This window comes from Vanellus vanellus, assembly GCF_965231255.1.
Source record: "Vanellus vanellus genome assembly, contig: HAP1_SCAFFOLD_152, whole genome shotgun sequence".
NCBI classification, from domain to species: domain Eukaryota; kingdom Metazoa; phylum Chordata; class Aves; order Charadriiformes; family Charadriidae; genus Vanellus; species Vanellus vanellus.
In genome coordinates this window covers 35,584-50,901 of record NW_028127530.1, presented here as the reverse complement: position 1 = coordinate 50,901, position 15,318 = coordinate 35,584, and the positions used below count along the sequence as shown (strand labels likewise).

The following is a 15,318-nucleotide window of genomic DNA, read 5'->3' as shown; positions in this document are numbered from 1 at the left end:
GGTTATCCAGGGGCATCAGCTATCCCGGGAAGCGAACGTTCCCATCCCGTGTGGCAAAAATCCACTCGCATGAATAACTTAGACAAAACCCGCCCACAGAAGGGCAAGAGGCACCTTTGGTCACCCTTTGCTTGAAGCTTCGCTAAAACTGTATACTCAGATTGGCCCTTTCCTGCAGTTTCTTTCCCAGAGTTTTGCCCCAAACCCACGCTTCTAGCCCCGCTCCCCAAGCCCTCCCTCAGGGCCCACCACCTTTCCCCAGCCCAGCCTGTCCTTAAAGCTTTTCTTTCCACACACAGCCCTTTCCACTCACCTCCCTCCGGGGCGGTGTTTTGTTTTGGTGTTTTTTTTTGTTTTTTTTTTTTCCTAGCTTTGGAGCAAAAAGCGGGTTTTAAAGGTGGGAAATGAGGGGGTCTCCCAGCTTCCCGGTGGAAAAAAGCCGGTTTTAGCACTTCCTTAAAGCAGCTTTTAACCCTTCCTATAAAGTGTTGTTCGTTCCCCCCCCCCGCCCCTTTTCAGTTTTTTTTTTCCCTCCCTCCTTTTTGGGGCAGTTTCCCCCCATTTCTCCCCCTTTTTTGGGGGTGCTTTTTCCTACTTTTTTTTGGGGCAGTTTTCCCACCTTCCTAAATACAATTTTCTTCCTTGATGGTGAATCTATAAAAAGCTCTTTTTCATAGTGTTTTAAAACGCATTAAATCCTCACAACGCTGCCTCTACCTCCTTTTTTTCAGGGCTTAAAACCAGAGTTTTGGACAAATACACAGAGGAGCGCTCCTCTCACCACCAAACCCCCTTCTCCCTCCCCGCTTTTATTCCCCAGTTATTTTTTTATTATTTTTTTTTTCTACCCATGATTCAGGAAATATCATTGGACAAATCTAAACAATTTTGGGGGAAGAAAGCTGAGAATTGTTGGGTGCTGCAAATCCTTTTGTCAGCGACATTTGTGTGTCCCCACGCGTGTCATCTTTGTCTGGGTGATGCTGTCACCGGCGCCTTAAAAGGAATCGGGAGTAATTTGGTGCTTTATTTGTCTATAACATAACTTGGGGAACTGGATTTTTTTAAAACAAATGGGGCCTGGGAGAAGCTACCAGCGCAATTTGGGATTTTTTTCCCATCCCCAACTCCATTCGGACGCCCGTTCCGCACTTTCAGTGCAGCACCTCTGGAAAACCCCTCAAAAACTAAACTATTCTGGAGCTTTGATACTGCCTGAGCGCCTTTGGGTGAATTCGGGCCCAAAAATTATGTTTAAAACCCCCTTTTTTGGGCTGTTTCATCCAAAAGTGAAAGTTGGAATAGGCCAAGAATGGGATGGAGGGGAGGTCTTTCCCCAAACGCGGAGCCTTCCGGGGCCCCGAGCAGGAGGAACCGGCTGCCCGGTCTTCCCCGGCCCCGCTGCGGGTTTTGCTCGCCCCGTTCCTCGCCCGGGGTGAGTGGCCTCTGGTAGGTGGGTGGCGCGAGGGGGCGTGGCCTATGCAAATAGTGTGACTGTGGGCGTGGTGCATCCAAATATAGCGAGTCGGGGGCGTGGCGCATGCGAATCTCTGGGCGCGGGGGCGGTGGCGCATGGGAGGACTCGTTCTGGAGGCGCGGTGTGTGGAAATCTATGGGAGGGGGCGTGGTCTATGCAAATGTGCCGGTTCGGGGGCAGGCGCTGGCGGGGGGTGTGTGTGCGTTATTTTTCGCCCGTACCGAGCCGGGGTGTCCCCGCCGCCGCCGTCCACCCCCCGGTAGCCGTGGGCGTGTCGGTGCGGGGGTGCGGGTGGCGGTCAGGCAGCGCGCTGAGCCCCTGTGCGTCAGTGCCGTGCGGGGCCCTGCCTCCGGAGCCCGTGCGGGGGTGTGGGAGCCCCCCGCTGCTCAGACGTCACGGGGGGTTTCTGCCAATGCCGCAATTCCGCCTGAAATCGCTCAACTCCGCTACCGGCGGCGGCGGGCCGGGGGGGCTGCCCCCTCCCCGGGCACCGGCCCGGCCGTCTCTTCCGCCCCCATTCCCCGAGGCCCGGCCCCGCCGCCCCCGGACAGCCCTCCCGGTGCGGCGGCTGCGGGTCATGTCTCCAAAAGGAGGTGTCACCTGTCGCCTCCTCATCCCCTCCCGAAACGCAGCCCCCCCTCCCCCCACTGTTACCGTAAATCGGCAGAACCAAACTTTCTAAGCCTTAATTTAAGTTTAGAAAGCAGGCACTGCCTTATTACGGCGCCGGGCGCACAGGGGATCACTCCACCCAGTGTGCGTACCGAGTTGCTCCACTACAAAAATTAAAATATACATATTCATTACATTTCCGAGAAACAATTGACATATTCATATGATTTCCAGGAACTCATTAATATATGTAAATGTCCGTGACGCATGCACCTTCAGGTACACTGGTGGTTGTCCAGGGTCTTCTGGTGGTCGTCCAGGGTCTTCCTCACTCTGTCCGCTGGTTGAACCCGGTCCTTGCGCGTGCTCAGCTTGGTCACAGAGTTCCACGCCACCTTTAATCTTGGAACCTCCAGAAGATTTTCTCGGTTTACTAACCAGGCCTACAACTCCTCGCTTTCTTGACAGGTACTTCAAAGCTACATTGTTCAACAGCTAGGTTAGGTCATACCTAGTTCCCAAATACATCTTATGGGTTTGATTTTCACTGATTGGTCCCTTGACTATACATTACTCTCAATACCCATATCCAAATAATCAATGGTTATTTCTATTAATATCTATTAATTTGAGTGTAGATATTTAAACCAAGATGGGAAGGGTAAGGGGGTTTCTAAGCAGCGTCACTGGTGTATAACAGGTTTCTATAATTACTAGCCTCAAACAAAACTTCTCTATTCTGTTCTTCATTGTTTCATCTGGGTTCTACTTGTTCCTTGATACAAAACAACGATTACCTAGTGAGGGCTCTATGGTTACAACTTTCAGAACACACAGTGCTCTCACATTCTACTTCTGCTATAACCAAAATCTGGTGATTTTACAACAAGGGAGAGCCCCAAATCCATTCCTGCAGTTGCCCTACAGACTCCTGCAAGGCCGGGAGCAGCAATTCCCTCAGGGAGAGCCCCCAGGTCCATGCCTGGGTGTCCCCACAGCCTCCTGCGTGGCCAGGAATTGCATTTCCCTCAGGGAGAGACCCCAGACCCATGCCTAGGGCATCAGCACAGCCTCCTGTGAGGCCGAGAGCAGCGTTATCCCTCAGAAAGAGCTACCAAACTCCCCCAAATCCATCCCCGGGGCAGCCCCACAGCTTCCTGCATGGCTGGGAACGGCGTTTCCCTCAGGAAGAGCCCCCAAACCCATTCCCAGGGTGTCCTCACAGCCTCCTGTGTGGCCGGGAATGGTGTTTCCCTCAGGGAGAGCCCCCAGATCCATCCCTGCTGTTGACCTTCAGCCTCCTGCATGGGTGGGAGCAATGATTCCCTCAGGGATAGAAACCCCCTTAACCCCAAACCTATCCCCAGGGTGTCCCCACAGCCTCCTGCAGGGCTGGGAGCAGCGTTTCCCTCGGGGAAAAGCCCCCAAACCCATCCCTGGGGCAGCCCCACAGCTTTCTGCAAGGCTGGGAATGGTGTTTCCCTCAGGGATAGCCCCCAGATCCATCTCTGGGGTGGCCCCACAGCCTCCTGCGAGGCCGGGAGCAGCGTTTCCCTCAGGGATGGAGCCCCTTCGTTCCTCCAACCCCACTCCTGGGCAGTCTTTTCCTCCCTCCCACCTCTCCCCACACCTCAGCGCTGGGGCAGCCCCACACCTCTTCCAGGGCTGGGAAAACACTCCTGCCCTTTCTCCTCCTGCAGGTTTTGAGAAGAAGAGCCCCCCATCTCCCCAGCCCACACATGGGGTCTGGGCAGGTCCACGCCTTGTGTTTGAACCGGGAATTGGGATAATTCAGTTTTCTTCTGCGATCAGGCCTGGTTGTGAAAGGGCCAGTTGTAGTGGTTAGGCTTTGGTGGGTGAGTAACAGCAAATCTTATTTAACTTTTCCTTTTTTTCAGATTTTGTGTAGGGGGCTCGTTGTCCTCACGCCCGCGAGTTCTGCTCCAGGTCAAGCGAAGCCCCATGGAACTGGCCCTAAGGGCGGTGGTGGCCATGGACCAGCACCACTTCGGCATCGAGAACATGGTTCATTTCGAGGTGAATCTCCCTGTTTTTTTATTTTTTTCAAAAGCGGGGGTCTTGTTTGTAGCGAGGCTTAAAACCCCGGGTTGTGCCTAAGTGTGGGGCTGATTTCAACCTCAGGGGCTGCGACTCCGTCCTCAGGGGCTCCGACTCACAGCCCCGGCAGCACCGTCATCGCGCCGGGCTCGGCGTTCTCTTGTATTTTGAAGGGTTTCTTACGGATCAGCAGCAGCCGGGGATATTTAGCAGCTGTGTATTGGTGGTGGAATCTGTGTGGTGAAAAGATCTTTGGGGTAAAGAGGTGAATAGGTGGGGGTTTTTTGCACCTTGAGAATGTTTCTTGTTGCCTTGTACCTGTAAAAAGATATTCAGATTGATAAGGCTGAAGAAGACGGTAACAATCATAACCCCTCTGTTTCACAGGAATTTCACTTCTGTCCTATTTTCATAAAATTACCCCCTACACAGGAATATGTTCTGTGGTTGGATTTTTTTGTTTTGTTTTATTTTATGAGAGTCCTTTCAACCTGCCCTCCAGCTGGAAATGGGCAATGCAAAGGCATTACAATGATAGATTTGCTAAATATGTTGCCAAGGTCTATATTAGTGGCTTTCCCTGAAGCGGGGAAAAGACGTCCTGTTTAATTCTATTTTGCATTTGAAATTCTCTGTGAAATGGATTAAGCAGAGAGGGCTTCTTTTTGTGGGTCTGCCCTTGGAAGGAGAGTGCCTTTAGGAAAAGGCTTTTCTGGATGGGACGGAGAACTTAATTGCTGATGTCTATAAAAGCGTGCCCTCTTTGGGTTGCTTGAAAAGAAAACACGTGAAAATCCATGACTGAAAAATGAGACTTTCTCCTAATGATTGGGTTGGTTGCTCTTAATCTTGTTCTGCCTATTCTTAAGTTCGTCACCAGGTACTAGAGATACCACTAGTGATAATACCACTGGCAGTGGAGGTCCACCCTGGCTTATACTCCTACCTCTCGTGCCTATTGGGGTGCCTCCAACAGCCGAGAAATAGTTCTTCTTGGCAGCAAGTCCAGAGGCCAACCTGGTCTTGCCCTCCCTCCTCTTTAGTTCGGTATCTCTGATTCTTGTGGCACAATAGGGTCCTTTCTTCGGTCCCGGAACTCCTATTGGAGTTGATATTTCGAGGATCTATGAACATTCTGGTTGGGTCGGTCCACATTCCGTAATTCTCTGTGGGTTCTGCAACAATAATGTCTAATCCACTTACACTTATCTATTGGGGTTGTGTTCCCACATCGGATACACTAAAGATCGAGGACTTGGGAGAGGTACTGCTCCTGTCTGCCACGGGGACCTAAAATGACCTTATTACAATTCTTACACTTATCCTGTAGATACACGCAACAATTACAATCACAGCAAAGCAGGGTTGAAGGGGTTTGTTGCTGCCCCAGTCCGAAGGCACTTTCGAGGCTTTTGCTGTCTGTCGCTCTCATGCAGCAGTACTGACTCTTATGCGCCTTCTGAAGGCTCTTCAGGGCTTTTTCCTGTCAAAGCAAAAACACGAGACTTCCTTCTCATGGTTAATTTCCATATGCGTACTTTGAATCTGTATAGATAATGCCTTCTTTTCCCTGGAGATAATCTAAAGCTCTCTTCAGAGCATATAGTTCACAACTCTGGGCTGACTAATTTGCTGGTAATCCTCCTTCTTCAATTACTGCTTTTTCTTCCCCCAAAATGATGACATAACTACTTGCTCTCTTTCCATCTATACATCAGGAGGAACCGTCTCTAAAAAGTTGTTGGATAGTTTTTTGGTTTTGTTTTTGTTGGTTTTTTTTTTTTTTACATAGGGCATTGGTGTGTTTATTAGGTCTTCTCTTACCCTGGTTTGGTAATTTATAAAATCTAATCAATCATGATGCGGCTCCCCACTTGCCTGTTCCTACAGGAGTTGTGAAGGATTCAGGTTTCCGTCTACTACGAGGGTCAAATCATTCTTTTCTATTAAAATGGTTTCGTACTTCAAAGTTCTGGAATCTGTTAACCACCGGCCAGACTTTTGAGATAAGATAGTTCATACAGTGTGGGGGTATGTACGATTAGGGTTCTTCTAGAGGTTAATTTTTGGCTTTTTTCTACTAATATTGCTGTGGCCACTACTGCCTGTATGCATGTGGGCCACCCCCAACATACCGGGTCCATTAATTTTGGATAGGTATGCCACTGGTTTCCTTTCTCCGCCCCGTTCCTGCATTACGACTCCATGCGCTATCCCTTCTTCCGTGTTTAGAAGAAGGTGAAATTCTTTGTTTTTTTTTTCTAGGGAGGGGAGGGCTAAAACCGGGGCTTCTATTAACTTCTGCTTTAATTCTTTAAATTGCTCTTGTTTGTCTTCTGTCCACTGTATTGGACTGTCTTTTACAAGTTTGTCATAGAAAAATTTTATTGACTGACTGTATCCTTTAACCCATAATTTACAGTACTCTAGTAACCTTAAAATCTTCTTTATTTCTTATTTCGTTCTTGGCACACTTAATGCTGTAATTCGTTCTGGATTGATTTTGCTTTTTCTATTGATAATTAGATGCCTTAAATACTTCTTTTTGTACAAACTGCAGTTGTGTTGTTGAGACTCTTAACTCTTGTTCTCCAAAAAAAACCATTCAGCAAACGTATCGATGTCTCCTTCTGACTTTTTGCTCCCTCTCTCCTGATACCAACAGATCATTTCCATATTGCAAGATTCGTACTCCGGGTTCTGCCTGGAACTCCTCTAAAATTTTCTCTAGTGTCTGTTCAAATAGATTTTGGGTATATTGTGAATCCTTGAGGCAGGAAGGTCCAGCGGAGTTGCTGCTTCTTCCCGGTGTCCGGATCTTCCCATTCAAAGGCAATTTCATAATACAAGACTTCTCAGCTCCTGAGTCTACTAAAAAGGTGTAAATTTCCTCCTGGGGGCCTGATTTTAAATTTATCAAGGGCTCACTAATTCTTTCTTCCCCCAGCAGGTAGAGCCCTTGACACCCTTATTCTTCCTGTTGACAGATTTTAAACACTCGTTGATCTCTCTTTTGCCTGGGACACTCTCTCTTAAAATGTTCTTCCTGCCCACAATGGTAACACTTTCCGCCCTCTGGGGCTCCTGATTTCATTCACATGGGCTTTTTGAGCAGCAGCAGATGGGCTCCCTGTATCTTGTGTGCTCTCATCCCTGGCCCTGGATTCTGGGGCCCTTTATCTTTAGTCTTTGTTATTTCTTTTTGTTATGGTTTGAGAGACCCATAACAATTTGTTGTCATTTAGACAATCATTCTATCACCCGATGATCCCTCCCCACCTGGGAAAGGGAAATCGGGAAAAACAAGAAAACCCGAGAGCTGAAGTATAAACAGATTTAATAGAATAAGATTAGATAATTAACATTAACAGCACTAAAGAACTGATATTGATCCCGACACCAATACAGAATATGCAAAGTTTATACTCAGCCAATTCTATCAGTAGGAAGCTGTGCACTCCCAGCAGTGGACAGCAAATGTGGGACACTGCGAGCGCTACGGCTTCAGGAGGAAGGGAATGCCTCAGGGCTCCGGCACCAGGGCACGAAGTTCTCAGGATGGCAGCCATCAAGGGAGAGAGCGACTTCGCAGCAAACTTTCTAATTTATAATGAGTGTGACGTTGATGGTATGAAATAATCCTGTTGGCCAGCTTGGGTCAAGTGCCCGGGTCTCGCTCCTCCTCATCCTTGCACCTGGCGAGCTCGAAAACACTGAGACCTTGAGACCCACACACCATAGCTGGCTGTAAAGTAAATATTTTCACAAATTCAGACACTGGAGTCTTCTGAAAGTGCAGTTTTCCCAAGTGTTAGAAGAGAAATTAGTCCTGTGTCTCTCAAACCAGGACATTTTTACAGTCACTACCATTAGTTTTGCTTTTGCCCTCTGCTTCCCCTCATCGCACCTCACATACACTCTTTGTGCTTCTCGTAACAGCTCATTGATTCCTCTCTCATGCCAGTCTTCCATCTTTTCCATTTTTTTCCTAATACCTGGCCAGGCATGGGTGACAAAATTTATTTTTTAATAATTCCTGGCCAGCAACAGTCTCTGGATCAGTCCCAGAAAACTGCTGAATATTCCTTCAGAGCCTCTTCAACTTCCATCAGTGATTCCTCTTGAGTTCTTGGAACACGACCCACCCCCAAATACATAATCAATGAGTTCTTGGAATGCAGCCCACCCCCGAACATGCCCCCTCCCTTCCAGCGGCGCAGGCGCTGTGCTGCCTCAGGGGTCTTCCTGACAGTCATTGGAGGGAGGCTCGAAGTCTTTATCGCCATGTCCTTCTTGTGGCTTCTTCATTCCTTACACTCCTGTGGTTATCTTAGCTAACGACACCACCCTTTGCCCTGCAAGTTTCTGTCCTTCCAACTGTTGCTTTCGTCTGATATCCTGTCTAACGCTATCCCTTTCCCAAACACACAGCGAGCACAGACCCATCTTAGCTGAAGCCATAGAGGGCACACATTCATTTGAGCTGAAGCAAAATTCTTTTGCTAAATTACTTATTACAACAGCAACACACACTGACACACACCCCGACTGCATAGGAACACACACACTGACTACAGACCAACACACACTAACACCCCACACACGCCCCCACCACACATGGAACACCCCACGTAATGCACACAGTGCTCGTGCACGTCATGCACAGAGCGTGGAAGGCATGCACACGCAGCACGCACACACACACGCGGTGCGGGCACACACAGCCTGCCAGCATACGCACAAAATGCCCGCACACACGGCACGCGCTCGACCCAGTGAACGCATACCTGCAGTGCGCACGCTCACAGGCTCATCTACACCACACTGCACGTAAACAGTGTGCACCCACCGTGTGGGTACCGGGACACGGAGTGCACCCAGACACCGAGTGCACCCACACACAGGGCACACACGATGCGTGCACACACAGAGTGCAGCACACCAACTGACGTGCCGGCATTTCCCAGTCCCTGAAGGGCCGACGGGAGAGCTGGGGAGGGACTTTTTACAAGGGCGTGTAGTGACGGGATGAGGGGGAAGGGCTTCAAACTGGAAGAGGGGAGGTTTAGAATAGATCTTAGGAAGAAATTCTTGACTGTGAGGGTGTTGGACCCCAGCACAGGTTGCCCAGAGAAGCTGTGGCTGCCCCATCCCTGGAAGTGTTCAAGGCCAGGTTGGACGGGGCTCTGGGCAACCTGGGCTGGTGGGAGGTGTCCCTGCCCAGGGTGGGGGGGTTGGAACTTGATGGTGTTCAAGGTCCCTTCCAACCTAAACCATTCTGTGATTCTGTGTGTGCGCCCAGGCGTGCGCATAGGTACGGAGTGCAGCATGTGGGTGTGCTGGACTCGTCCCGCTCGCACATCACCGCTTGCCTGCTGCGGCTGTAGCCAGATGGGCCCCTCAACACCCAAAACCGTGCATGCTGCCTGTAGCAGTTCTGTTTTCTGGTGTATGTGTTTTGGGAAGGCCCTGGTGGCACAGGGCTGCAGAGAGCGGGGTGGCAGTGAACTTCCCCAAGAGGCCGCGATGCCACACGGGGTTTTTTGCTGCCAGCTGTCAGCAGGCAGCGCTCGCAGCCAGGCACTGCTGCCTGCCGCAGGGCCTGCACAGCCTCGTCCCGCAGGCAGAGTGTTCAGCAGGGGTCTGTCGGGGGTGTCCCATGCCGGCTTCTGCCTCCCCTCCTGCCGGGAACCCCCCATGGTGCCCCCCCTTCTGCCAAGAGGCCACCGGGCCCGGTGCCCGGAACCAGCGACTCTGTGACATCAGCCCCGGGAACAAGAGCACCGTGGGCAGCGTGAGCACTGCGGGCACTACGTCGGCTGCGGCACTGGTGGCGACAGGCCCTCGGTTCGCTTCTTGCAGGTGCCACGTGCCGCCACTGGCAGCAATGAAACTGCTCCTCATCGTCGTCCTGCTGGCCCTGTGCTGGCCTGTGCAAGGCGCGTGGGACAGCTGTGGGTAAGTGGCCCCAGGCTCTGGGGGGGAGCTTGGGCAACCCTGATGGGGCTCACTGGAGGGAGCCCGCTTGTCCCCCGTGGCCACAGCTTCCCCAACCCCGCCTGGGAGCCTCAGATCCTGGCCAGCACCCCGGCTGCTGGCACAGCTCCTCTACGGGGCTCAGGCAGAAACAGGGGCGCCCGCCCGCCCGCCCCAGGGGGTTCCCTGGCCCTGCTGTCCGTGCAGCGCCTTGTGGGGAGGGAAGAGGGCTGACCTTCAGCCTGAACCGCAGCACGCGTGGAGCAGGACAGTCATGAGTTTCTGGTTACAGAGGGACCTGCGGGCTCCGGCCCATGGCTTACCAGTACGGCATGTCGCGCGTGGTGGGTGGCACCGATGCCCGTCCAGGAGCCTGGCCCTGGATCGTCAGCATCCAGGACCCCTGGGAAGCAGGCACGGGGCACATCTGCGGAGGGTCCCTCATCAGCCCACAGTGGGTGCTGACGGCGGCACACTGCTTCATCGAGGCCAGGTAAGGAGGGCCAGGGAAGGGGGCTGTCCCCACCACCCTCGCGGGTGCCCTGCGCGCAGCACCGCCTGCTACTCCCATCCCCATTCCTGCCAGTACGCCCAGTGCCTGGGCACTGCCGAGCCCAGCCCAGAGACTGCTCAGGAGAAGGCTGGGCTCGGGCCACTGCTTCCTAGCAGCCTCCAGCGCCACATGGCTCGTGCCTAAGGCATGCCAGGGCGGTGGCAGCCTGCGTGGCACTGCTCTCCTCTCTGCCTTGGGAAGCAGAAGGCAGGGAACGGCGGGGCTGCTGCAGCGCGTGGCTCCGCTCCCTCTGACCCCCCTCTCCATCTGCCTTCCAGGCACATCAGCATGTGGCGCGTGGTGATCGGGGCCACCCAGTTGACTCGGCTGGGCCCCGAGGCCCAAGTGCGCCATATTAAGCGGCTGCTGGTTCACGAGCACTACAGGAATATCACGCAGAGGAACGACATCGCCCTGCTGGAGCTGGACCAGCCGGTCCAGTGCAACTCCTACACCCAGCTTGCCTGTGTGCCCGACGCCTCACTGAGAGTGTCAGAGCTGCACACCTGCTACGTCAGCGGTTGGGGCGCCACCACTGCAAGATGTGAGTTCCCCAAAAGTGCTGGTGTCCTGAGTGCAAGCTCGGCACACTGGGGAGAGGGGTTGGGCTTCCCGAGAGCGGAGGCGAAAGCCAGAGTCAGGCTGCGGGGACGTATGCCTCCGGAGAGAATGGGCTGACCCACCGCCCAAAGCCAGACAGAGGGGAAACACGGGCACAGTGCCTTCAGGACGCAAAGCCAAGCCCTAGGGAAGGGGTTCACCCAGGCAGGGGGGGAGCTGCTGGGGCTTCATTGCTTTCTGTGCTCACAGCTGCAGGGTCAACGGATGTCCTGCAGGAGGCCAAGGTCCAGCTCATTGATGTCAACCTCTGCAACAGCAGCGGGTGGTACAGAGGGGCCATCCACAGCCACAACCTGTGTGCTGGCTATCCGCAGGGTGGCATCGACACCTGCCAGGTAGGACGTGCTGCAAGTCAAGCCCCGGCAGCACCGGCAGCCCTCTCGCAACGCCCAAACATCGCCCGGCACGTGCTTGGCCTGGCAAGTCACCCTGCCACCGCTGGGTCTCCACCGCTGCTGGGGCTCACCTCCCCTTCCCCAGCTGCAGGTCCTTGCCCAGTGCCCGCCTTGTCCCAGAGCCCAGGGACGCTGCCCAGAAAGCCCATCCTGTGCTCCCGGCAGCCCATAGGTCCAGATCCCAAAGCATCCCCCTTCCACACAGCCGGGAGCACTGTGCAGAGATGAGAGAGCGCCCGACCTTACAGGCCCTCCACCCTCTCCCAGATGAGGCTCTGTAGGCTCCAGCGCCGGAGCAGCGCCGTTGTGTGCAGTGAGCAGAGCTCTGGCAGGTGCTGGGAGAGAGAAGGAGCCGGCCAGAGCGCTGACAGCGGCCACCCACCACCACCTCAACCCTCTCTCCTCCCCTGCAGGGTGACAGCGGTGGTCCTCTGGTGTGCAAAGACAACAACGCGGACTACTTCTGGCTTGTTGGGGTGACCAGCTGGGGGAGAGGCTGTGCCAGAGCCAAACGGCCCGGAGTCTACACCTCCACCCAGCACTTCTATGACTGGATCCTGGTCCAGATGGGACTGCGCCCAGCACCATCGGCTACTACAACACCACAGCCAGTCTTTACTTCAACCCCCTATCAGAGGCCAAGGCCAATACCCACACAGTCGGGCGGGTTTGCACCATGTCCATTTCCACGCCAGAAGCTGGTGGAATTTTTTAAGCTGCTGCAGGAGCTGCTGCAGGTCCTGTGGGGGAAAAAGACTCGAGCAGCATGACAAACAGGCTCCAGAGCAGGCTGCGCTGTTCCACGACCATTTCCTTCCGGGGCAATGCCTGCTGAGCCAAAGGCAGCCTCAGTGCCAAGGCCTGCTCTGTCCTGCCCGCGCTCCTCTGAGCGCAGAAGGGCTGATGTTGACTCGGTTGTAGAAATAAAGTTCCTGATTTTCACAGCTGAGCGTGCTTGAGTCCAATTCAGTCTCCGGTGCAAGGCAAGGACTTGCATGCCCGGCGCCTGCCAATGAGGCCGCAGGCAGACAGCAGGGCACGAAGGGAAAGAGTGACTCCCAAGGGCTGAAACGGTGCCTGGTCAGAGAGGAGGGTGCTCAGAGCCACCATGGGACGGAGAAGACTGGCACATGGAGGATAGGAAACAGTGATGTGACCTGCAGACAACTTTGGGGCTATGCATTAAGGCACTCAGCTGGAGATTAGGGCCCAGTGTAAGCCGTAGCTAATCGAACAGACAGTGTGAAACTCCTGAGCGTGACAAGAGAAATTGCTGACCACAGCAAAGAGTGAGAAGCCAACAGGGCTCTCAGTCCCAGAAGGAAGAGCTGGATTTCAGGGGTAGTTAACGGGGGATTGATCCCCCCTTGTCTCCATTTTCCCTGCTTGAACATCCCCCTCATCTTCCTTGACTCCTCCCTTTCTCCTCCCTTGTCTCTCCTCCCAAACAAGGGACCCACCCCAGGTCACTTCCTCCCTCTCCTCCCAGGTTTGCTCCATCGGTGAAGAGATTTGGTGTTTCAGGTGCTGGTAGCTCGGTCGCCTGGGACCGCCATGGCATTACTGATGCGGCTTCCTGGGCACTGCTGGCCCTGCTAGATGCCTCTGCCCACACTGACCCCAACCATTCCTCCAGTTGTCTGTGCAGTGTGGCCACTCTCATCATTCCTCCTTGACCACCTGCCAAACGTGGTGCTGGAATAGCAGAGTACCCACAGAAGAAGGTTTGCTCCATCGCTGAAGAGATGGGGTGTTTCAGGTGCTGGTAGCTCGGTCGCCTGGGACTGCCTCGGTCCCCGCCACTGCCTGCATGCATGTGGGCCACCCCCACGTACTGGGTCCATTAATTTGGATAGGTATGCCACTGGTTTCCTTTCTCCGCCCCGTCCCTCCATTAGGACTCCATGCGCTATCCCTTCTGCCACGTTTACAAGAAGGTGAAATGATTTTGGTTTCTTTTTTTTTTTTTCTAGGGAGGGGAGGGCTAAAACCAGGGTTTTTATTAGCTTCTGCTTCAGTTTTTGTAATGGCTCCTGTTTGTCTTCTGTCCACTGTATTGGACCTTCTTTTACTAGTTTGTCATACAGAAATTTTACTAATTGAGTGTATCCCTCAACCCATAGTCTACAGTACCCTAGTAACCCTAAAATCTTCCTTATTTCTCTTTTTGTTCTTGGGACACTTAAAGCTGTAATCCCAGAAATTCGTTCTGGATTGATTTCTCTTTTTCCTCCACTAATTAAATGCTCTAAATACCTTACTTCCTTTTGTACAAACTGCAGTTTTGCCTTTGACACTCTTAATCCTTGTTCTCCTAAAAAATTCAGCAAACGTATCGATGTCTCTTTCTGACTTTCTGCTCTTTCTCTCCCGATACCAACAGATCATTTCCATATTGCAAGATTCTTACTGGGGGTTCTGCCTGGAACTCCCCTAAAATTTTCTCTAGCATCTGTCCAAATAGATTTGGGGATTCTGTGAACCCTTGAGGCAGGGAGGTCCAGCAGAGTTGCTGCTTCCTCCTGGTGTCCGGATCTTCCCATTCAAAGGCAAATAAGTTTCTACTCTCCTCTGCTAACGGACAGGCCCAAAAGGCATCTTTAAGGTCTATTACACTAAACCATTTATGATTATGCGATATTTTACTCAGGAGGGTATATGGGTTCGAAACCACAGGCTGCTGAGTCTGTACTCGTTTATTGACTTCTCGTAGGTCTGCGACTAATCTCTATCTCCCCTCAGCCTTCTTGACCGGTAGAATTGGACTATTGTAAGGTGACATCCAGGGTTCCAACAATCCATCCTTCAACAATGAATCAATTACTGGTTTTAGACCTTTCCTCCCCTCATAAGATACGGGATATTGTTTTATCCTTACTGGCTGGTCCTCTTTAACTTCTAGTTTCGCGCAGGTTCATTTACTTGTGCTGTTTTCTTCTCCTGGCAACGCCAGCAGCAGAGCGGTCGGAGGAGAAGGGTGAGTGCCAGGCTGGTGGTGCGGAGGGGCGTGTGAGTGTGATGTGCGCGGTGGCCCCGGAGGGCACTGAGAAGGGTCGGTTGGTCTGGCTGTGCAGGGGGATGCTCTGCCTGCAGCGACGGCCCGAGCAAGCGCGGCCTTGGGGAACCGTCTGGTTGAGCGTTTGTTGGTGTGCTGGAGAAGAGCTGGGCAGGTGTCCCAAAGGGCAGCCTTTGGTGGGACGTCCTTCACCCCAAAGCTTTGTGGGACCTTTTTGAAGCCACCCTGGTGAGGCCTCTGCTCCTTCCACCCAAGTACTTTACGTTTCACACCGTGGAGTGGTCATTTCTGACTGCATCCTCAGCAGGACCTGGGGCCGGTGGCAGTAGCTTCAACTGTGGAGCTCTAGAGACCTGGCAAGGATGGAGGAGAAGGAATGAGGCTCCTGGTGAAGGGAGGGAAGTGAGGAGGTGCAGTGTCCACGCTGGCCTTGAGGACTGGCTGGGCAGGAGAGGACATGTTGGTGTAGGAGCCATGGAGCAGCCTGTGGCCAGAAGCAGAGAGTGGACACAGGGAGCATGGGCTCAATGTGAGAGGGAGCATGACCTCGGCGCAGCGCGTTTAACTAGAGGGCTGGGAGCGAGAACGTCGTCCAGCCTGGGCAGGGGAG

General features: G+C 53.0%; 1 protein-coding gene across 1 annotated transcript; it reads left to right on the top strand.

Moving 5' to 3' along the window:
- Positions 1 to 2,741: 2,741 nt before the first annotated feature.
- On the top strand, positions 2,742 to 12,462 carry LOC309685212 (acrosin-like; the record flags this gene model as incomplete). The annotated part of the gene is made up of 4 exons (XM_082501022.1): positions 2,742 to 2,750; positions 11,016 to 11,220; positions 11,487 to 11,632; positions 12,106 to 12,462. The coding sequence occupies 4 exons, from the start codon at positions 2,742 to 2,744 to the stop codon at positions 12,460 to 12,462; spliced, it is 717 nt and encodes a 238-aa protein (XP_082357148.1).
- Positions 12,463 to 15,318: the final 2,856 nt, after the last annotated feature.